This window comes from Enhydra lutris, unplaced genomic scaffold (genome assembly GCF_002288905.1).
Source record: "Enhydra lutris kenyoni isolate GAN:26980312 unplaced genomic scaffold, ASM228890v2 scaffoldscaffold3, whole genome shotgun sequence".
Classification (NCBI taxonomy): Eukaryota; Metazoa; Chordata; class Mammalia; order Carnivora; family Mustelidae; genus Enhydra; species Enhydra lutris.
The window spans coordinates 70,083,829-70,107,726 of record NW_019154087.1 but is presented as its reverse complement, the minus strand read 5'-3'; the positions used below and the strand labels follow the sequence as shown (position 1 = coordinate 70,107,726).

General features: G+C 35.0%; 1 protein-coding gene across 1 annotated transcript in view; it reads left to right on the top strand.

Moving 5' to 3' along the window:
* The window catches only part of LOC111155065 (SWI/SNF related, matrix associated, actin dependent regulator of chromatin, subfamily a, member 5), a 40,632-nt gene extending 22,565 nt beyond the window's left edge, over positions 1 to 18,067 (top strand). The window contains exons 10-24 of the mRNA XM_022515100.1: positions 660 to 769; positions 2,983 to 3,209; positions 4,852 to 4,973; positions 5,057 to 5,209; positions 6,746 to 6,878; positions 9,300 to 9,448; positions 9,638 to 9,757; positions 10,478 to 10,588; positions 11,080 to 11,193; positions 11,381 to 11,503; positions 12,271 to 12,403; positions 13,192 to 13,310; positions 13,809 to 14,021; positions 15,960 to 16,067; positions 16,803 to 18,067. Coding sequence (XP_022370808.1) covers positions 660 to 769; positions 2,983 to 3,209; positions 4,852 to 4,973; positions 5,057 to 5,209; positions 6,746 to 6,878; positions 9,300 to 9,448; positions 9,638 to 9,757; positions 10,478 to 10,588; positions 11,080 to 11,193; positions 11,381 to 11,503; positions 12,271 to 12,403; positions 13,192 to 13,310; positions 13,809 to 14,021; positions 15,960 to 16,067; positions 16,803 to 16,868 — 2,001 coding nt within the window. The 3' untranslated portion in view covers positions 16,869 to 18,067. The remainder of the gene's footprint in view (positions 1 to 659; positions 770 to 2,982; positions 3,210 to 4,851; positions 4,974 to 5,056; positions 5,210 to 6,745; positions 6,879 to 9,299; positions 9,449 to 9,637; positions 9,758 to 10,477; positions 10,589 to 11,079; positions 11,194 to 11,380; positions 11,504 to 12,270; positions 12,404 to 13,191; positions 13,311 to 13,808; positions 14,022 to 15,959; positions 16,068 to 16,802) is intronic.
* The last annotated feature ends 5,831 nt before the right edge of the window (positions 18,068 to 23,898 follow it).

Genomic DNA, 23,898 nt, shown 5'->3' with positions numbered 1-23,898 from the left:
TGGTCTCTCAGCATACCTTATTATACTGTTCTCCCCCTTACGATTATGTGAGATGATAAAATGCCTACACAATGAGATGAAGCGAAGTCAGTGACGTAGGTATTATGATGAATGTTAGTTTGCTATTGACCTTATGATACGTTAGGAGGATCATCTGCTTCTAGACTCTGGTTGGTGCAGGTCACTGAATCCATAGATAAGGAAGGGTGATAGCTAGTTTTAAACGGAAAGACAGTGAATGTTGAAAGCATCAAAACTTACTGTTTTTAGGGGCGCCTGGGTGGCTCATTCGGTTAAGTGGCTGCCTTCAGCTCAGGTCCTGATCCTAGAGTTCTGGGATTGAACTCCCAATCAGGCTCCCCACTAAGTGGGGAATCTGTTGCTGTTTCTGACCACTCTCCACTCTTTCAAATAAATAAATAAAATCTTAAAAAAAAAAAAAAAAACCTTCTAGTATCTTATAACGGCATAGCAAGTGTATATTCATTACATGTATTGAATAAGCAGTGATCTTGTATTACCCTTCAGGAATTCAGTAATAAGTTATATTTGGAAGGGTGAAATTCTAAAAACAGATAAATTTCAATGTATTTATTAAACAATTTGAGATCCTGAAATAATATAGATAAGATCATTTCTGTTTCTTTTTGATCATTAAGGTTTTGCGTCCATTTCTCCTTCGTCGAATTAAAGCTGATGTTGAAAAGAGTTTGCCTCCAAAGAAGGAAGTTAAAATCTATGTGGGTCTCAGCAAAATGCAAAGGGAATGGTATGTGTTCTTGGACGTTTTAAAATCACTATTGATTCCTAATCAACTTTCATTTATATTGTTTTCCTTAATTGTGTCTGCAAGGAATTGCCATTTGCTTTGCTGAACTCAACCTTAAGAGTTTTCTGGGGCGCCTGGGTGGCTCAGTGGGTTAAGCCTCTGCCTTTGGCTCAGGTCATGATCTCAGGGTCCTGGGATCAAGCCCCTGATCGGGTTCTCTGCTCAGCGGGGAGCCTGCTTCCCGTTCTCTCTCTGCCTGCCTCTCTGCCTACTTGTGATCTGTCAAATAAATAAATAAACTTAAAAACAGTTTTCTGATCATGTAATTTAGGACTTGCTAACCCAGTTTATCATACAGAGTCATAAAACTTACATCTTATAATCAGGATGGGAAGTGTATGAATCCAAGGTTTAAAGTTGGCATTTAATTAAACAGGGATATATATATAAAAACCTCTCTACTTGGGTTTTTTAAAAAGGAACTGGTGGCACAGATGCAGACATAGAGTTAACTTGGTGGTTCATAAATACTGGATTGTGGATTAGGACTAGTCTGATGAAGTTGGAGATGGTAGAGATATGAGAAAATTTAGGTGCTTTCTTTTAGCCCATAAAGCTGTTGCATATATTTAATTTTAAAGACTCCATTCTGAGTGAATGTTTTATTTTAGACAGGATTCCCTTTGTGAATTTATGGTGGTAATACAAGATAGCTGTTTTTAAATACCTCTCTAGGGCATAGTAAAAATGTGGAAAACACTGTAAGTTTCTTCTTTTTTTTCTTAAGGTTTTATGGGTATATGAAATCCAAAAGGCTAGAAACCACTTAGTATTAAAATTTTTTTATAGATAGAAAGGTCATCATGAATCAACAATGTGAAATGTCTGTAGAAAATGATATTGTTACCTTAGCATATATTAACATAAGTGTAGTGTTCGAAAAAGAGAATAAATAGCCATACTTAATCTTCACTGGTTATACTGCATTTCAGTGTATTTAATTCCATACTTGATAAGTATATGCAAGGGGCTGGAGTTGTTGGTGAAAAGACAGAAAGGATAGAATGTAAAGAAATGGGCACATTATCTAGGAAAGAGATGACCTCTGTAGATGGTGGTCCATCCTAAGTGTCCTTAAAACTTTTGGAAGGCTTTTATAAGGCAGCAGTTGTATGGCTCTAAGTTAACAGAGCTGTGTCGTGAGTCAGTGTTAAGGGAAGAGAAATCTCTTCTAGGTTAACATTGGTGAACTTTTGTCAGAATTGTATGGAAAGGTCTGCCTTGAATAATACTTTATGCCTTATTACTGGAGTTATGTATATATTGCTTAGGTTATTGAAGTTATTTTGTTCAGAGGATTCAAGGTCTTGAAACTTTGGTATTTAGATAGATTACACTTTCCGGTAGGATGTTTACATTCTTGATAACGCATTTAAGGCTTTTCACAATCCATCTTTAGCCTGTGGCTATAGTTTTACTACATATAATTATTATATATATACACACACACACGTGTGCCTATATATATGTGTGTGTCTGTCTGTATATAGACACACACGTATATATAGTTTTACTGCCCTATCTCCCCCTACCCCCATGTACTTTTATTTATATTTAAATTACATTGATTGCATTTTATTTTCATCATCATACCTTATCCTATCAGGATTCTTCCTCCTTAGATCTTCTTGTTCTCACCCAAATGCTATACTAGCTACATTGAATAGTAACATTCTTCCATTGAAAAAGACTACAAATTAAAATTATGTTTAAAACTTAACGTTTTGGGGTGCCTGGCTGGCTTAGTCAGTAGAGCGTGTGGGTCTTGATCTTGAGGTTGTAAGTTCAAGCCCTTTGTTGGGTGTAGGGATTACTTAAAAATTAAAAAATAAAACTTATATTTTAAGTTTTGTTTAGTTATTTAAAAATGTTATGTTATACTGCTTTGTTTTAATTCATCCCAAGGAGACATACTGTTTTGGACCTGGAGGCCCAAAGTATAATTGTGAACATTAGAACAGTGGGGGCAATAAAGAAAAACAAGGAAAGAGAAAGATGTTACAATACATGGTAAACTCCTAACCACATCTTAGAAGTTGATGGGTTCTTTACAGGTATTTTTGGGTTGAGGTAGGGGAGGAAATTAAGGATGGAAAGTAACAGGGATTTGTCAGGGCACAATAACCCTTTTAAAATATTTTTCTTCTCAATAGGTATACTCGGATATTAATGAAGGATATAGATATACTAAACTCTGCAGGGAAGATGGACAAAATGAGGTTATTGAACATCCTGATGCAGTTGAGGAAATGCTGTAATCATCCATATCTCTTTGATGGAGCTGAACCTGGTCCACCTTATACAACAGATATGCATCTAGTTACCAACAGTGGCAAAATGGTGGTGTTAGACAAGCTGCTCCCGAAATTAAAAGAACAAGGTAATTATGTTACTGGTAACAAATTGAGAAGTGATGAAAACTTGTAAAATTCTGATGTAAAATAAGGGACCACTGCAATTTGAAATTACTAATCATGGCACTTTTATAAAGTTGAAGTGCGGGGCATTTAAAAACTTATGTTATCTGAGCTTCATTTCTCCCCCCAATTTTAGGCTTATAAATCTTCTTAGGGATCAGTAGTTAGGGCTGATACACTCCTGGATTTTGGGGGAGAGTTCTCATTTTATATATGCTTTCTCAGAATATGTCAGCTTTTTGTTATAAAGTGCCATGAATGCTCTTTCCACACATACACAGTTCCCAGATGTTTTGGTAGACAGTGTTGTGTTCATAGTATTGTTTTTAGTTATTTATGTGGACTTATTTAAATGACAAATTACTTAAATTTAAGCAATAAAATTAAGCAATAATTTAATTATTAAATATGTCCACGGACCCAAAGCAGTTTTGTTTATAACATGCTGATTTCTTACGTGAAAGTGAGTATGTAGTATGTGTAGAGACGTGTTTAAAATACATGAATGTAGAATGTATTTAGTGTGATGCCAGCTTCAATAATTACAGGCTCATGGCAAAACTTGTTGACATCTATACCGTACCTGCTTTCCTTCTCCCAGATTAATTTCAAGCAAGTCCCAGACATCAAAGTTTTTCATACACAAATTATTAATTCTGTAATGTGAAATAATACAGTCAGATTTCAGATTTTTCCATTTGTGTTTCTCTTGTGTGTTTTGGTAAGAATGACTTGTACCTTTAGGATATTGATGATCAGCCTTCTAAGAGAAGGTTCTAAGAGAAGGTTCTTGCTTTTACACCTTTTTGTGGAAATACATTTTCTAAAATGCTTTTCTTGAAAGCTAAGTAGTAAAGGGAATAGCAAGAACTTGGTAGAAATACTCAGATATTAATGAAAGCTATATTAAACTCTGCAAGGAAAATGGGGACTGTTGAGCATCCTTAGGCATCTTGGTTACAAGAGGTAAGACACAGCAGATTATCAGCCTCAGCTTCCAAGAAGAGATAATTTCACAATTTTTATTTTTTTATAATGACTCCTTGGTCTTCATACATTCTGCTGTGAAGACATTGTGCAGCTGGCTGAAGAAATGGAAGGCAGTTGAATAACTTGGATCATGGCATCAGTGAAAGATGACCATGTAGATGTGAGGCCACATCTGTGTTGTTATAATTCAGTCTGGAATTGGGTCTTCAGAACCAGAATGAGATGGGTTTTGGGTATGTGTTAGGGGATGTTCAGGGCCATGCACATGGGAGAATTGTGGTGGGGGTGGAGGCAGGTTATTTTTAAATGCATTTGGAATAAAAAGACTGATTCTCTCAGCCTTGGGACAGACCTAGGCCAGAACAAATACCCTTTTCCATTTATCTTAGTGTGTTGTACAGATACTACCGTTTTTTGTTTGTGCCATGATGAGAAAAATGGGGAGAATAACTGACTAGGATAAATAAATAATGTGTAGTTTTTTTCTTACAACCAACTAGATAACTTGGAATTAAGGGGTAACTGGTTATTCTTAGTTTTGATTCGCCTTAAATTTTTAAATGCGTTTTTTTACTTTCGAAACTTCTGAAAATGAGCTGTTCTATTTGCTAACAGGTTCACGAGTCCTAATCTTCAGTCAAATGACAAGGGTATTGGATATTTTGGAAGATTATTGCATGTGGAGAAATTATGAATACTGTAGATTGGATGGGCAGACACCCCACGATGAGAGACAAGTAAGTAAAATGCAGGGAGGGAAGGTAAAAAAATTACCAGATAAAATAATTTCCTGACATTTTGTCTTATTTTATATCTGTAGGAGTCCATCAATGCATACAATGAACCAAACAGCACAAAGTTTGTTTTCATGTTAAGTACACGTGCTGGTGGTCTTGGCATTAATCTTGCTACTGCTGATGTAGTAATTTTGTATGATTCAGATTGGAATCCCCAAGTAGATCTCCAGGCTATGGTAAGAGATAACAGTAAATATATTCTTAATATTTTCTTAGAGCTTGATATTTTCATTAGACCAAGCTAGTGGTCTGCAAATATCAGTGTCTTAACCCAGTAAAATTTTTTCTCCGAACGTAATAATTCAGAGAAGGTGTTTGTAGGTGATCTCTCATTCAAAGCAGGATATCTGTATCTCACAGCTTTGCCATATCTTAAGACCTTGGAGTCTAGCTTTATCCTGTGTATTCTGATGGCAGAAGGGGGATAGAGTTGAGGATTATCTAGGAAATTTTTTATGGGTCAGATCTGAAAGTGTCCCCACAGTCATCGGCCAGCGCTCAAATCACATAGCATAACTGGGTGCAAGGGAATTGGTAAATTACAGCATAGTTGTGCCTTAGGAAAGGGAGATAGGTTGGTGAGCTACCAACCTGCCTATCATGTTGGATGCTTAAAATGTATGCCCCTGTGTGGGAGTTCTTTGGCTAGAAGAGGAAGATCATTCTTAGATTGAGAAAATGTATGTTCTGTAGATTAATATGAAAACTTACAAATTCTTAAGTTTGATACTATTAATGACTTGACCCATGCTATTGGTGATTATAACTCTGGTGTTGGTTGTTTCTATCCTATATTAAAAGTGTGGTTGAGGAAAATTGATCAGTTAGAAATAGGGATGTTTTGTAAGAATATGTTTTGTGAACTTAACAGAAGTTAAACCGAAATGGAATTCAGATTAATTTGACTACGTGTATGTAGTTATGTGGGTGACATGTAAAGACTAGGATTTTTATATATGTGGAGTTATTTTTGTCACTTTTTTCCCTGATAGCAGTGAAAATTTATATATGATTTAGGTAGAAAAACAATTTGAATTTAAACCTAAGTAAAACAGATTTAGGAAAATTTATTAACCAACTTAATCATAATTTTGTCTGTCTTATTTGGAGATGTGAATTTTATTTATTATTTACTTATTTTCAAGATTTTACTTACCTGAGGGAGAATGGGGGACAGGGGAGGAGCAGCAGACAGAGGGACAGGCAGACTCCACATGTGGAGTCTGACTCAAGGTTTGGTCTCAGTACCCTGAGATCATGACCTGAGTGGAAATCAAGAGTTAGATGCTCAGTGGAGCCACTCAGGTGCCCCTGGAGACATGGAATTTTACCTAGTAAAAGTATCAGTATTACCTAGTATTACCTAGTAAAAGTAACCAGATAGTTTCTCACGGATTCAGTATCAGTATTACCTAGTAAAAGTAACCGGATAGTTTCTCACGGATTCAGCCATCTGTTGTGCTCCATACCTCCTGAAAGTTTTACTTGTGAGATAATCAATTAATTTGATTGACATGGAGAAACTTTGAGAATCTAAGAAATACTAATCTAATAACATTTATTTTTTTTAACAAACTCATTTTTAGAATAGTTTTGTTAATATTAAAAACTTTTACACTTGAGAATATTTTAATTTTGCTTTTCAGTATACACAGTCAAATGCTATTTATGTAATTTTTAACTGTATCAAAATGACATGGTTATTTGCCTAGGACCGAGCACATAGAATTGGACAAACCAAGACCGTTAGAGTGTTCCGCTTTATAACTGATAACACTGTGGAAGAAAGAATAGTGGAACGTGCTGAGATGAAACTCAGATTGGATTCAATAGTCATTCAGCAAGGTGAGCCTTAGAACTTCTAAGAAATTTACAGGGTTGGATAAACAAATGTTTTTTTTCTTACATTTATTAGGTTCTTGTTATTGAGGATCTATGGAATCAAGCTGGCAGCCTGAACAAATATTTATATTCCAGAAAATAGTAAGCTTTAGTTTTAATAAGAGGATAGGTATGGGCTCACGAAGGTTGAAGTTTGCATATTTGTTTTGCCAATTAGCAGTTCTTTTATACTATCTAAGCCTGTTCCCTCATCTGTTAAATGGGGATGAAGAGAATTAAAGTTTATTTTTAAGGATTAAAGGGGAAAATATATATAAAATACCCAGCATTCAGTGTGGTAGATATTAAATAGAACTGTGGTAAGTATAATTTACCTGTTAAAAAGCACTCTGTTAATTATGCTGGGGTAAAATGAAGAAGTAAAAATGAAACTCAGAGAATCTGATGTTGTTGTTTTTTTCTAGTCTGCAGCTGTTTACTGAACAGCTACCAGATGCCAGGCATTGTTCTTAGTGCTGAGAATACAGTGGTGAAAGAAAGCAACAAATGTTCTTACTCTCATGGAGTTATAATTTAGTGAGAGGGAGAATCAAAATAAACATTTATGTAAATAGGACTAGAGGGTGAGGGTAGGAATCCTCAGTAACCTCAGGCTCATACTGGTTTCTTTCATTCTCAAATTTGCATTATGAGCATGTACTTTTTATCTGTTATATAGAGATAATAGAGATAACACTGTTAATATTATTCACTGATGATTCCATATTATATGACTTCATTTTGTTAACCGGCTTTTAATTTCCAAGTAAAGGAGTGTTATATTTCTTTCATATTCTATTAATGCCAACTGTAGTGTTAGCCACATCTCTGAATATGTGAAAACAGTAAATGAAGGCTTACTAGTTTTTATTATTATTATCAAGTGCTTACTTCATGCCAAGCAATGTGCTATATACTTTGCATCCATTATTTCCTTTAGCCAGCTTAAGGTTGGCATGGGAATTAGAGGCAGGTCACTTGTTTACCGTTCATGTAGCTAGGAAGTGACTCATCTAACACCAAGAGCTATATTAACTATTAGATTGAAGTATTTACTTATGAAAGTCTCTGGAGCCTGCCAAAACAGTAAGGTTTCTCATGGTAATGTAATGGCTAGTTCTTTTCCCCCTCACATTCTTCATCCATGTTTTTAGAAAAACATCTGCTTTGTAGTATTTTTAATTATTCTCATCTGTGAAACACTTTTTTAAAAAAGAAGGAAAATTAATTTATAACCAACTTAGAAAAGCTGTTTGAGTTTATTTAGTTTTTTTGTTTTGGAGGGGCAAATTTTAGAGCAAAGTTTTGTGCTAGTAGCTTTGTATTAGTCAAATAGCAAGCTTTAGGCATATACCTTTGTATTAGTGTCTTTGTAGTGTAAGGGATGTAATTAAAAATAATGAGAAATCGTAGAACTGCTTTATGTCTGAATAGCTTCCCCTCTTTCCAATGGGGAAATAGTTTCAGTAAGACTGAGAACATTTTGATGGCAGTGAGATGGCTTTCAAACCAAAGAAACATGTTCTAAAGATAAATCCCAACTTTGAAAGTGTTAGTGGATTCTGTTAGGGATCCAAAGCCATGATACAAAAGCATTGAAGATCCAAGAGAACAACTTGGATCTGTATCCACTCATTTGTTACAAGTTGGTTAGAATAGAAAAATTGAAGTTTTATGTAAGTGTATGTGAATGGCCCTTTAGGGTAGAAATAATTCTTTATGGTATGGTATTTTGGTTTGTTTTGATTCCTGTATTTTTAAAAACACAAATTACAGGGTTGGCCAAATTCCTACCAATTGAAGATCATGATCTTAGTTTTCTAAGGTTGAATGTCTTCTTTGATGAAAATTAGCTTTGGAAATTTTCAGAAATTGATGTATATTTTAGTCTTTAGCTAAAGCTTGGTAATATGAAGGGTTTTTGTACTTCATTTTTTTTTTTATACTTTCCTAAGAAAAAGTTTGATGGAGTATTAGTATTAATGTCTTTCTGCTTGTTAGAAACTTCTTGTCTTTATGATCTCATCATAATCTTTAGCAAGATTAAAAAATCTCATTATAATCTTTAAAAAAATCTTGCTAATAATTTTTATTTTCAAATATCCCAAATCTATTATTCAGCCCATATAAGAATACATTTTTTTGAGATGGTATACATTAGGCTTCATTATGTAATAGATTAACTTTAGAATACTTCGAAGGTTACAGCTAAGATTCTGGCATTGTTTTATGTGAAAATGAAAATTCTCAGAAGTAAATAAAAAGAAATAATTGATGCTTGAGGCAAAATACATGATATTACATCTGACATTTAAAATTCCAAGTTTTCAGTAAAACAAACTTAGTTCAGTTAATAGTATACAACACATTTTTTTTTCTTTCCAGGAAGGCTTGTGGATCAGAATCTGAACAAAATTGGGAAAGATGAAATGCTTCAAATGATTAGACATGGGGCAACACATGTATTTGCTTCAAAAGAAAGTGAGATTACTGATGAGGATATTGATGGTATTTTGGAAAGAGGCGCAAAGAAGGTGAGGAATAGGTTAAATGATAATGTTTTTAATATATAAAATGTTTTAAATCAGAACCGAGGAAACACTTGTTATGTGAACCAGGAAAAGAAGCTTTTGTGTACTGTAAAGCCCAACTTATTTTTAACTATAGTGCTGAAAAAATTTTTTTTTATTCTCAATCTGATAAGCTGTTTTTTTCCCCTGCAGACTGCAGAGATGAATGAAAAGCTCTCCAAGATGGGTGAAAGCTCACTTAGAAACTTTACAATGGATACAGAGTCAAGTGTTTATAACTTTGAAGGAGAGGATTATAGAGAAAAACAAAAGGTAATTTTTGAAAGACATTTTGGTTACTTGAAGACTTCATTTTACTTGAAACTTGGAATTTTAAGTGTTAGGTGTAATGCTTTGTAAATTTGTTTCAAAGCCGTCATTTCTGTATATTCACATTTAAATTATTTTCATTTTTATATTTTTATACATTTTTACATTTTTATATGTAATATGAAATTGTTACACCCTTACTAGATTTTTTTTTAAACAGAATTAACTGGTAATGAAGGGAAAGAAGTCCTAATTTCTTAAGTAATATTTGTTAGTTTGTAGAGAAATTAGAAAATACCTACAAGTTGGAAGAAAAAAAATAGTTCTACTCAGTGTTTTTTCTGTTAACATTTAGGCTTGTATATCCTCCGAATTTTTTCTAGGCTAAATACATATCTACGTTTTTCTCCTGGTTTGAGTTATAGCATACATTCTGTAGGTTCCCTCCCTACCCTCTCACTGGTTAGAATGTTCTCCATTTGGCCGAGAAATACTTACTGTATATCCATACTATTCACCAGACACTGTTCTTTATATTAATTACATAGTTTTGAGCAAAGTAGCGTAGTCCTATTCTCGTAAAGCTTTTATTGTTCAGGATTTTACGACTCTCTTACTATTTACAAACAGTAGTTGTAATGATGTTCACAGTATGAGTTGTGTTCAACTGAGATTTGCGACTGTAAGTAAAGTTGGTGATACAAATTGTTTCCCATATGCTAGATTGCATTCACAGAGTGGATTGAACCACCTAAACGAGAAAGAAAAGCCAACTATGCTGTCGATGCCTATTTTAGGGAAGCTCTTCGTGTCAGTGAACCTAAAGCACCCAAGGTGAGTTGATAGAGCAGTAAAATATCCAAAAATATTGGAAATGTAATTTTTACAATTTTTTCTAAAGTATTTTATTTTTTTAACTTATTTGTTGGTGGGGGAGAGAGCAAGCGCATAAGTAGGGGGGAGAAGCAGGCTTCCTCCTGAGCAAGGAGCCTGATATGGGACTCAGTGCCAGGACCCTGGGATCATGACCTGTGCTGAAGGCAGACACTTAACCAACTGAGCCACCCAGGCGTCCCTTTTTTTCTTATATTCTTACAGTTAAATCAGATTGAGAATTAGAATCTTTTGTGGTTTCTTATAGTATATTTCCTTAACTCTTCTAAAAATTAGTTGTAAATGTATGCATTTAAAGTTTTTAAAGTTCACTATTAATGATAGATTCAGTTGCTTAGAAAATTGGCCATCATAACTTAAGGAAAAAGGAAGATTACAATTAATTTAAAGCAAAATAATTTTTTTTATGGATGATACTCTTTTTTCTCTAGGCTCCTCGGCCTCCAAAACAGCCTAACGTTCAGGATTTCCAGTTTTTTCCTCCACGTTTATTTGAGTTACTGGAAAAAGAAATCTTGTATTACAGAAAAACTATTGGGTACAAGGTAATGGAAATAACACTATTCATTAACTAATCTGGTTCGTTTTTAATTTAATAAATGGAGGACATGTCAGTATTTTTTTTTCATGGTTGGATTAAAACATACAAAATATTTGGTTGGTTAAGAATTTAGTTCATCACATACTTTCTAAAATCTACTGACCAATGACCTAAGAAAGTATTTTTTTTAGGTGCCTCGAAATCCTGACCTACCAAATGCAGCACAGGCACAAAAAGAGGAACAGCTTAAAATTGATGAAGCTGAACCCCTTAATGATGAAGAGTTAGAGGAAAAGGAGAAGCTTCTAACACAGGTATATATATATATAGTCTTTATTCAACATAAAATTTAGTAACCATCACTTTGTACGGTACCGTGCTTAGGTCATGTTGGGGTATACAGAGAAGTACAAGCTTTTTCTTCCAAAAATGGAATAATTGGAAATGATAAAGCAAGAGCATATGGATGTATGCTACATTTTGATTGTCACTTTGATTGTCATTTTGATAGTTGTTGAGGTAGTTGAGAAGATTATAGATTTGCACCAGCCTTGGTAGAGTAGATATTCTTTTGATTACCTTTCTTCTGTATTTTCTTTTCCTGTGACTCTTCTGCATTGGAACAGTACTAAGTTACCGTTCTCTATTACATGTCTCTATTTGGTACTCTTTTGTTTAACAGTCTTTATGATTTAATTAGGGTCTTTTAGAATTTGGCCTTAACCTATTTTTGAAGATTTTTCTTCCATTTTCTCACTTTATACATCTTAGCTCTTTAGTCTGTGTTTATTGCTGTTTACAGACTCCTGCTAATCCTTCAGAGTCCAGCAAAAAATGTTACTTTTTCATGCAGCATTCCTTACTTTCTTTCACTGAGATTGAATTCCTTGGTTATGTAAGCAGTATGTGATGTATTGCTGAAAATGCATGTCTGAGTGTATGAAAAGTTAACCACTTTAAAAGAACTTAAAACCTAGGAGTAATTGAAAATGTTTTAGTACTTTAGAAATGTTGGTACGTGTAGTAGTATCTTATCCATGTTCAGTGTGCTGTTAAATGTTTTGTTTCCATTGCCTTGAAGGGCTTTACCAATTGGAATAAGAGAGATTTTAACCAGTTTATCAAAGCTAATGAGAAGTGGGGTCGTGATGATATTGAAAATATTGCAAGAGAAGTAGAAGGAAAAACTCCGGAAGAAGTTATTGAGTACTCAGGTAATTTAAATATTTTAATATAAGAATGTTCTCAGATTTCTGGATAGCTATTGAGGAGTTCAGATTTTGTAATTCTGAATTATGTTTTGATAAGCTAAATTTTGCCACCACTTTTAGGGGCTTTTTTTTTTGTGTGTTTTTAAAAAACTGATTTGGAAAATGTCCTCTTTTTAAAAATGGCATAGTTACTTTTTTACCCTAGCTAACTGGGTACTGCTGAGAAAATAAGAATAGGTTACTGAGTAATGTGCTTTCATTTTATGCTTCTCAAGCACTGTGTGCCTGTGTTTCCTTAAATCACTTGGATTCTGAGGGCGCCTGGGTGGCTCAGTGGGTTAAGCCTCTGCCTTCGGCTCAGGTCTTGGTCTCAGGGTCCTGGAATCAAGCCCCGCATCAGGCAGTCTGCTCAGCGGGGAGCCTGCTTCATCCCCACCCCCACCCCGCCTGCCTGCCTCTCTGTCTTCTTGTGATCTCTGTCAAATAAATAAAATTAAAAAAAAAAATCACTTGGATTCTCAAGCGAGGAGGTACATTTGTGGTGCTGTGAGTGTGCTTAGAATTCAAGAATAGAAATTTAAGAGTTGGGAGATACTTGTATTGCCTATTTCATCTCAATTTTTTTTACAGTTAAGGAAACAGAAATTAAATAATTGACTTATTTATAGTACTAGATGTGAGAAAAATGGAAACACATTTCTTAATCCTTAGCAAATTATTTATGATAAATTACTTCTATTTTCCCCCTTCCTGCACCTGTCCCATCTCTCCAATGTTTACTGTTTTACCAGCTGTATTCTGGGAAAGATGCAATGAGCTCCAGGACATAGAGAAGATTATGGCTCAGATTGAAAGGGGAGAGGCAAGAATTCAAAGAAGAATTAGTATCAAAAAAGCACTTGATACGAAGGTACTTTGTGTATTAATATATATGGTACTTAGTGATATAACTCTTACCTGAGAATATGCGAGGTAAAGTAACTTTTTAAAGGGAAATGAACGTTGTGTATTGTGTAAGACTGATAAATCAGAGCTGTACCCCTGAAACAAATAATATGTTATATGTTAATAATGAAATGAAATGGTGGTTTAAAATGAAGATTTTCTTCAAAGAACAATATTCACATGCTATAGATATTCTTAAAGGAGTTTATGTTAGTACTTCAGTTGATATATCTGGATTAGAGTCCCTGTGATTAGCTTTTTCCTACAAAGTCTGATCCTGTATTTCTCTTTAGAATAATAAAGACTCTGAAGTTGTTTTATAGCAGAGGTTGTATAATGCAGTTGAGTGCTTTGGGTAGAAAATTCTGATTTGGAATGGAACGTTTAGCTAATCTTACTAAAGCTAATTTTGAAATACAGATTATGTAGGATTTATATTTTATATAAAATTTGACTTTGATAGATTGGACGGTACAAAGCACCTTTTCATCAGCTGAGAATATCATATGGTACTAACAAAGGAAAAAACTACACTGAAGAAGAGGATCGCTTCCTAATCTGTATGCTTCACAAACTTGGATTTGACAAAGAAAACGTTTATGATGAATTACGACAGTGTATTCGCAACTCTCCTCAGTTTAGATTTGACTGGTTTCTTAAGTCCAGAACTGCAATGGTGAGTCCCTGGGCCTTTCTGTGTAATGTAGCAAACAGTTCAGAATAAGTATTGATTAATATTCTTTAAGGTAAGGTAACTAAGAGAAAATTGTGGTTTCACCCCATCTTTGGAGTACATTTTTGTTACAATACTGTAAGTACCGTGGGTTAAATCAGTTCCTTAGAAAATAGTTCTCATCTACAGTTAACAATCTACTATCATGGATAACTTAAAAAATTTCTTGGTTCCATCCTCTTAATATCACATATCTTTTAACATCACTACATAGGATAGGGAGTTTTTTATATTTTAATCAGGTTCTAAATAGACGGAAATACCACCATCAATTTCACCTTCTGAATTTGATGATCCTAATTTAAAACTTGTATTTTTCAGATAATTTTGGTTTTATAAATGAACACATTTCTGTGAGGAAGGAACTCTCATTCAGGCGTCTGCCTGTCTGGATTATTTTAATATAGCTTAAGGTAGTAAAACACTTTTATTTTCAATACTAGGGTATTTCTCATAAGCAAGTTCATTCCTAATGACCTAAAGTTATAATTCAGGAAAGTTTAGCTTTAGTAAATTGCCCTTTTTATTACGCATTTAGCCATTTTGAAGCTTGTAACTTCCATCTTGTGTTCTTTAGGATGATAATGCCCAAAATGCTCTGTAGTCTTAAGTTTGGGATATACTGGTGTAAGCAAAGTTTAAACATTTTATGTAGTGAGATTTCTCTCAGTGTATTTAAAGTATATTACCAGTCTTAAAGACAGGAGACAGTGCACAGTCTTTTCATGTTTCACCATAGGAGGATTATTTTTCACTAAATATCAGCTGGCTACTATTTCTGTATCCTTGTTTGGGAAATGTTGCATTATAAAATGCATTATAAATAAAATTTGGGGAAAGACTGATTCAGTTGCTTACAACTCTGTCTTCTGTCTTTAAGTGGGAACAATTTATATAGTTAATAATGATTTTTTTAGTGAGTGAAACAAAATACAGTATCATGTTGATTTATCAGTATAATAGCATAGTCTTAAACTTATTTCCAAACATGTTTCATGTTAGAGCACACATAAGAAATGATTCTATGTGTATGGACCCTTCTGATAAATACTCTTGCCTTAGAGCCAAGAGTACTGAGACCTTAGCTCATCTGTACCACATTCTGGCATGTGTGCCACAGTTCACCTGTTAAATACAGAACTTTAATGTAGTTTATTACCTTATGTCTTTAGATTATATTGCAAATATTTCTAAAACTAGTATATTCTATAAGCTACTATTTTTAAATGATTTTGTTGTGGTTTATGTAGTATCACTTTTTACAGGAAAACCATTTTGCTTACTAAGTAGTCAGCAGTAATGAAAATAGACTTCCATTTTCTTCAGGGTTATATAGTAGTTACACTACACTTTATACAACCTCCACAAAGGATTTTAGATTGCTAGAGAGAGATGTAGATATCATAGACTTCTATGGCTAATTTTCCAAAATTGGGAAAGCTGGCATTTGATACACTGATTGCCATAATTCTAGTAACTGTACCTTTAAGGGAAAGAGGATGTACACTTAAGTTCTGGTTGATTTTGACCCTGAAATAGGCGCACTTAAGGTTTTAGATATGTAGTCTAGTTCTCAGGCATAGATATTAAGTAGCAGTGTAGCATATATTATTTTTACTGCTTGAATTTCTAAGGGAAGGAAGGATTTAAGAGAAATAACAGTATCACTTTAAATAATGAAGTAAAAACATTGATATCTTTATCTTCATAGCATGGATTATATATGAAAATCAGTTCTTTTGGCTGTTTTAGATTTTATCTGGGGGAATGTATAATTATGTAGTACGCTGTTAAAATGTTACAATTTTAAAACCTAGGCATCGTGAAAACTTGTCGATGGAAAATACATGTTTACCATATAAATTTATGTTTACAATTCAGGAGCTCCAGAGGAGGTGTAACACCTTAATTACCTTGATTGAAAGAGAAAACATGGAACTAGAAGAAAAGGAGAAGGCAGAGAAAAAGAAGAGAGGACCAAAACCTTCAGTAAGTATTCATGAAAGTGTAAATATTTTCTTGGAAGACTTTTCTTTGTAAGAATTTGAACATTACTTGGCTATCATTGACATGTTAGTCTTTTTTGTAAATATAGCCTTGAGTTGCTTTTAAAAGTATAAATTATATTTGACAGCATTATGTGGGGAATATCACATAATGGGATGGTATTCCATAATTTTGGGGATTCATGAAAATCTGGGAAGGTATGTCTTGTGAATGCCAGGACCCTACACTTTACCTTGGGAGTGCAAGGTATAATTTTGGAATATGTAAAGAAATACTAGGAAAGCGGTGGCTATACAACCTTTACTAACTTCTAAAATTTAGTTTATTGTTCCAGTGGTATCTTAGGAATGTGAAAACAGTTATCTTAAGAGGAAGAAGAAGTCATCTCTTTTTATTTAGTAATAATTTAGAAAGTCATGAATAAATGAATACCTGAGTAATGTTTGGTATTTATGTGAAACGTCAGAATAATTAATAGTTTTTTTTTGTTATCAGGGTATGTTATACTTGTTTGGTGTATTGATTTACTATTGCAGATTATTTCATTGGTATTAAAATTTTTTGTGTTTGTAAAAGGAGTAGATAAGAACTTGGAGAATTAAGATTATTCTGGGTAGGAAGGTCTGATATATGTCACTATGTAGCAGTAAAGAGCTGATGTATTTTACCTTTAATATTAGTCTTGTGACGAAAAGGAATCCTTCTGTTCATTTGTAGACACAGAAACGTAAAATGGATGGAGCACCTGATGGTCGAGGAAGAAAAAAGAAGCTGAAACTATGAATATATATATGTTCCATAATCACTAACTTTAAACCAGTAGTTCTTTAATTTACGGGTCTTCATAAGATGTACTGTACAATGCTCAATTGTTATGTCATTCAAAGACATCAGGTTCATCTGTTTATTGAGCTTAGAAACATAGTACGTAGTTCTACTTTTTTAAATGCAGCAGCTGTGTTGAAATTTTTTTTTTATCATTAACACTTGAAGTAATAAAACAGGCTTCATTTATTAATAAATGTTTCATTTGATTTATTTTTCTATTATAGTTCCATTTGTGAAGATTGTGACTTTGTTTATCAGCTATAATTTCTACACTCAAAGCTTAAAAAACAAGCCAACAGCTAAAAAAAAATTGCAAATAACATTTGTCCCTTTGGTCTTCACTTAGTTGTGTAATTGTTTTAATTCACTTTGCCTTTGCAGAAATTTGGGTATCTTCGTAGTGCTATATAGAGTCTCATCTGGGAAGATTATGTAAATTGCATTCTCCTTGATTATTATATGGGTAGAATGGAACAAAAGGCAAGACAAATTATCATTAAATTCTATGCATATTTCTGTTAATGCTTTGTTTCTATAGTTGGTTCTGAGGTGTGAATATGCCCTTTTCTGTTGGAAGACTGGCCTTTTAGTTATATAGCCAAAGACATTTAGTATTTTCTGGTTCCGTAAAGTGTTACTGTACTATTTTGTAAAAGGAATATTATTTTTAATTGTTTGGTATATGTTTTGACAAATTACCTTCTTGAAGCAGCCACAGCTTAGAAAGATAATGTCAAAACTAAGGTGGTTTTGTTTTTTTAAAAAGATTCAGCCAAAATAAGGTATGGATTTGTCATACTGTTAAACTGAAATTGGTAACAGAATGTGTGTCCCCTTCCAGTTTACCTTTTTTGAGTTTTTAGAGTAATTGAAATTTTTATATTTTAAAATAATTTCTAAGTGTGAACGGCAAGATTGAGTATAATAACCAGTTTTTATTTTCTATGAACAGACTTGATAAACTGGAGACCTTGAAGCAGGATTACCCAAATTGTAGTGTCAGGATTTTAGCTGTACCAGAGGCCTTTATGTGCTACACATAATTTGTATAAAGTTTTATATGTGCAAATTGGGTACATAAACAGTTCTCCATTTTTCTAAGGGAATGCAATAAATGTAGCATCGTGAATAAATATAACTTTTATAATCCTTAAGTGGTCTTTTCTTTCCATTTATTTGATTTTCCCCCCTTAGGACATTATCTCTTTCCCTTAGATTTCTTCTAAAATTTCTGTCATTTGTCGTCTGCCCACATATAATTGAGATTTTTATTTATAATGGTGATTTCTAAAGTATTACTTATACTGCTTACTTTTCCAAAATGTGGAGTTGTTGCTGTGTCAAGCAAAGTCCAGTGTTTATGATAAGTTGATATGATAATCTGAGTTTCTGTTCTGCTCCCCCCAAATTGACCTCATTTTAACCTGGGATTCTGGAAACAGTTATGGGCGGTTACTTTTTCATGAAAAGTGCTATCATTCTTAAGCGTTGGTGGCCTAATTGTGGAAGAACTACTTGGAAAAACACAAGGCTGAAGAAAACCATGGAAGTCACCAAAGAAATGTTTTCAAGAGGAAAAGAAACAGCCTAATACCATCTGGTTGGGGTGGGGGTGGGATATTCAGAGTAGGAATAGGAAAACAGAGAGAGTGGACATGTGTTAAAGGAATCAAGTATAGTCCGTAGCCTCTGAGGGCTCAGGGACTAAAACAGAAACATGTAATGGGAAACAATTGAGAAAAGCATGAAAGAAAAGTATCCAAATTCAGCATTGTAATTAGTCAATGTATGAAACATGACTTTTCCACAGGTCAATTAGTTATTGCATATTTAAGAATAAAACCATAATTCTGATTATATTGCTAATTAAGAGAAGGAAAAATTAGCTAAAAGTAACTTTTAGGGAAATGGTAGAGAAGATAGACTAAAAATTGGAAACTAATTTCCAGTTGATACCCTCAATTTTCAATTGAAGAGGTAGATATCCAAAAATAGGTACAATGGTGCCTAAAGCCAACCTAGAAGAGACTAGGTAGTTTATGTGGGTGACCAAGGTTAACAGTAATCAATGTTACTCAGAATATTTCATTTAATAATTAAGGTTTTATATTATTTGTTGGAAAGGTTATATTCTGTTGGGAAGATACCAGGTAAAACTAATAAAATATAATCATAACTTTCAACTTCAATATTTTAAATCATAATTAGAACCTTGGATTCCAGTGGCAAGCCTTTTAAAAATTTAGGACATCTCAAATTTATATAGAGACTTAAAATATGGTTAATTTTATAGCAGTGCTTGCATATGCTCATTACAGTGTTAGTTTTATTTACTTAGGAAATCTGAACCAAACAGCCCTAATTTGGGATAGTTGCATTTATGGACCTCTAATCTGTACAGGATGCTCTGTGTTAAGTATATTTGATAAATGAGAAGTAGCAATATATTGACCAGTTTTTGGTATGTAACAATCAGTAACCTACCAGTTTTGGTGGTTTCAATTTTTTAACAAATAGAATTAAAATTTTTAAATATTATAAGAAAATACAGAATTTATTTTTATTTTTTTTAAGATCTGCATGTCCTTAGAGTGATAGATGGGTTTAGTTCTAGTACATTTTAAGGAATATTTATAAATTCCATTTCTGAGGAGCTGCCAGCCCTCAACACCTTTGTTAAGTGTTTTTGTGGGCAATTCATTGGGCAGTCTGAAGAGGTTGAATCAAGTGGAAAAAGATGGACTTGCTCTAGGCCTCGAACAGTCTATGACCTGATTCCTAAGACCGTTTTCAAGAAAGGAACAGATCTTATAAAAATAGTGTAACCTATTTCAGTATAAAGGCATACCTTAGAGATCATGGTGGTTCAGTTCCAGACCCCTGCAATAAAGTAAATATTGCAATAAAGTGAGTCAAATGGCTATGTTGGTTTCCCAGTGCATATAAAAGTTAACATTTATGCTGTAGTGTAATAGCATTGTGTTTTAAAAAGCAGTGTACATACCTTAATACTTTATTGCTAAAAATGCTAATAACCATCATCTTGAGCTTTCAGCAAATTGTACTCTTTTTGCTGATGGAGAGTCTTGCCCAATGTTGATAGCTGCTCAGAGTGGTGGTTGCTGAAGGTAGGGATGGCTGTGGCAGTTTCTTAAAAGAATGAAGTTTGCCACATGAAAGATTTCCTTCCGTGAAAGGTTCCTCTGTTGCAGGTGACAGTATTTGATAGCATTTTACCCACAGTGGAACTTCCTTTAAAATTGGGAGTCTGGGGCGCCTGGGTGGCTCAGTGGGTTAAAGCCTCTGCCTTCGGCTCAGGTCATGATCCCAGGGTCCTGGGATCGAGCCCCACATCGGGCTCTCTGCTCAGCGGGGAACCCTCTTCCTCCTCTCTCTCTCTCTGCCTGCCTCGCTGCCTACCTGTGATCTCTGTCAAATAAATAAAATCTTAAAAAAAAAATAAAATTGGGAGTCTGTCTACTCAAACTCTGCTGCTCCTTTATCAACTAAGTTGATGGGATAGCCCAAGTTTTTTTGTCATTTCAAGTCTTCACAGCATCCTCATGAGGAGTAGATTCCATTGTAAGAAGCCCCTTTCTTTGCTCATGTGAGCAACTCCTTATTCGGTGAAGTTTTATTATGAGATTGCAGCAGCTTAGTCATATCTTCAGACTCCACTTCTAGATTTTTCCCACCTCCTCTGACTTTGTCCACTGAAGTGGTGAACCCTTCAAACTGGTCCCAAAGGCTGGTACTCAACTTCTTCCAAACTCCTGATAGTTTGACCTCATTAATCACAAATGTTATCAATGGCATCTAAATGGTGAACCCTGGGGCACCTGGGTGGCTGAGTCAGTTAAACGTCTGCCTTCAGCTCAGGTCATGATCCCAGGGTCCTGGGATGGAGCCCCATGACGACGGGCTCTCTGCTCAGCAGGTGGCCTGCTTCTCTCTCTCCCTCTGCCCCTCTTCACCATTCATGCTCTAGCTCGCTTGCTCTCACCTAAAATCATCAAATAAATAAATAAATAAATAGGTGACTCCTTTCCAGAAAGTTTTCAATGTACTTTGCCCAGATCCATCAGAGGAATCATTATGCCAACTATAGCCTTATGAATTGTATTTCTGAAATTTTAAGACTTGAAAGTCGAAATGACTCCTGGACCCATGGGCTACAAAATCAATGCTGTTAGCAGGCATGAAAGCAATATTCATCTCATCCATCTCCATCAGAAATCTTTGGGTGGACCAGATGTATTGTCAATGAGCAGTAATTTGAAATAACTTTTTTCTGAGCTGGTCTCAAGAGGAGGCTTAAAATACTCAGTAAAGCATGTTGTAAACAGATGTGCTGTCATCCAGGCTTTGTTCTTATTTACGGAGCACAGAGTACATTTAGCATAATTCTGAAGGGCCCTCGGATTTTCAGAATGGTCAATGAACACTGGTATCCGCTGAAAGTCACCAGCTGCATTAGTCCCCAACAAGAAAGTCTGGAGAAAAGCGGGGAACAACCAGTTAGGGAAGCAGAACACACATAACCTTTATCCAGTAACTTTGCGCTCTAAGATGGGCATGGTTCATGGCACCCTAAAACAAAGTAACATCAAAGATCACAGATCACCATAACAAATATAATGAAGTTTGAAATACTGCAAGAATTACCAAATGTGAATCAGAGACATGAAATGAGCAAATGCTCTTGGAAAAACGGCACTGATGGGCTTGCTCCGTAAGGGTTTGCCACAGACCTTCAATTTGTCAAAAACAAAAACCAGTATCTGCAAAGTACAGTTAAAGGAGTTAGGGCTGTATTTAGATCCAAAATACTGGATCTAAATTTTGGATCTAAATTTAGATTTGTGGCAATCGGGTTTTAGAATTACTGCCTAAGATAGGTGGTCGTTGATTGCTGCTAAACTTGCCAGGGGCAGGAGCACACCAATGACCTCACCGTGTGCAACTCTCCTTTTCCTGAAGTCACCTTTTCTGCTTAGGTTTCCCGCATCACTCAGGATTGTAAGTTTCATTTGACAAATATCACCCTGAGTCTGATGTATTTTGAAAATTGAGATCGCAGTAATCTTCAGACTTAACAGTGATTAGGTGAAGGTTTTGAACCTTTAGAACCATTTTGTTAGAAATGTAGACTAAAGCCTCATGCCAGGGCACCTGTCTGGCTCAGTTGGAGAAGCATGCGACTCTTGATCTTGGGGTAGGGAGTTTGAGCCCCACCTCGGGTGTAGAGATTACTAAAAAAATCCTTTAAATAAAAAAGAAAGTTCATGCCAGATGGGCTGAATGAGAATTTGCATTTTAATAAGATCCTCAATGGTGATTCATATGCCCAGAAAAATTTGCAAAGCACGGTTTTAAAACATTCTGCCAGAGCAAAATGAAATCTTTTTTTTTTTTTTTTAAATATTGTATTTATTTATTTGACAGAGAGACACAGCGAGAGAGGGAACACAAGCAGGGGGAGCGAGAGAGGGAGAAGCAGGCTTCCCACCAAGCCGGGAGCCCGATGCGGGGCTCGATCCCAGAATCCTGGGATCATGACCTGAGCCGAAGGCAGACACTTAACGACTGAGCCACCCAGGTGCCCCGCAAAATGAAATCTAATAGCTGTTCAATAGATACCTTTTAACATGACATCAAAGTAACATCAGTATTGAATGATTTTCCTCACCTAAACTCAGAGAAAATGTTTTTATTTTAAATTTTGGAGAGGCAGATAGTTTTACCAGGAATTTCTCTGGTGAGTTTCAATATACTAGCATTTAAGTCATTACATCCCAAATATATTAGAGCAGTGTTGCTCTACTGTGTGGTCTGAGGACCAGCAGCAGCTTGTTAAAAATACAGATTCTCAGATCCCACTCTAACCTACTGAATCAAAATCTCTGCAGGTGGGGCCTTGAAATTTAAGCCTTAAACTCTTCAGGTAATTCTTCAGGCATATTGAAGTTTGACATGCACTGTATTAGAACATCTCAGAATACCTGTTGGTTGTTTATCTTTCCTTTAGAGGAAATAAATGATTGAACTTGTGATTGTGACTTGCTTTGTTTTACTCAAATTTATAAATCTAGTCATGAGACTGTAAAAGGAATAATGCTGGATGCCTGGGTGACTCAGTTGGTTTGGCATCTGCCTTCAGCTTGGGTTGTGATCCCAGGGTCCTGGGATCGAGTCCTGCTTTAGGCTTCCTGCTCCATGGGGAAGCCTGCTTCTCCCTCTGCCTCTGCATCTCTCATGAATAAAATCTTTTTTTTAAAAAAAAGGCAATAATGCAGAGCATGTAGGTAATTCAGTGAATGACATGTGAGCAATTTCATTTTCATAGTGAGCGCAAGACCCTGGTAGGGCTGTACGCCACCTCTCCTTACAAGTATGGTGTACAAATGGTGTTTAGAGAACTAGACTTGCTGACAATGATTTTGGATGATTTGGGTCATCTCTTTCATAGGAAGGACAGTTTTTAACATCAGAACTTGTAAAAGTAATTCTCAAGCACATTTATTTTGCTATATATTCTTTTAAGATGTACTTTTAAACGGTTAATCTGGTTTGAAGTCAGAAAACTATGTTCACATGTTGATGCATACACAACCAGATCTGCTTCCGAGGTATGGTCAAGCTCCACTTGGCAGAGAAGGTCCTTCAAACTTGAGCAGACAGTTTAGACTTCTGGGGAGTCACCATAACTATATAATGGAGTTACTGTCTGATTGTTTTGTTTTTTTTTCCATTTTATTTTACTTCTCTTCAGTGTCTGATTACTCTTAACCTTGCTTACAGATGGGTCAAGATTTCTCATCGGAGGCATGTGTATGAGCATAAGGGAAGTCCATAACCTGAGGCTGCTCAGTAACGAGACAACACGGGCCCTCTAAGATGGATATGGTGCTGCTTTGGGTATCCAAACTTAACAATTTCTAGACCCATTTGCTCATGAGCCTTGTCACCTGGAATTAGTTTGGAG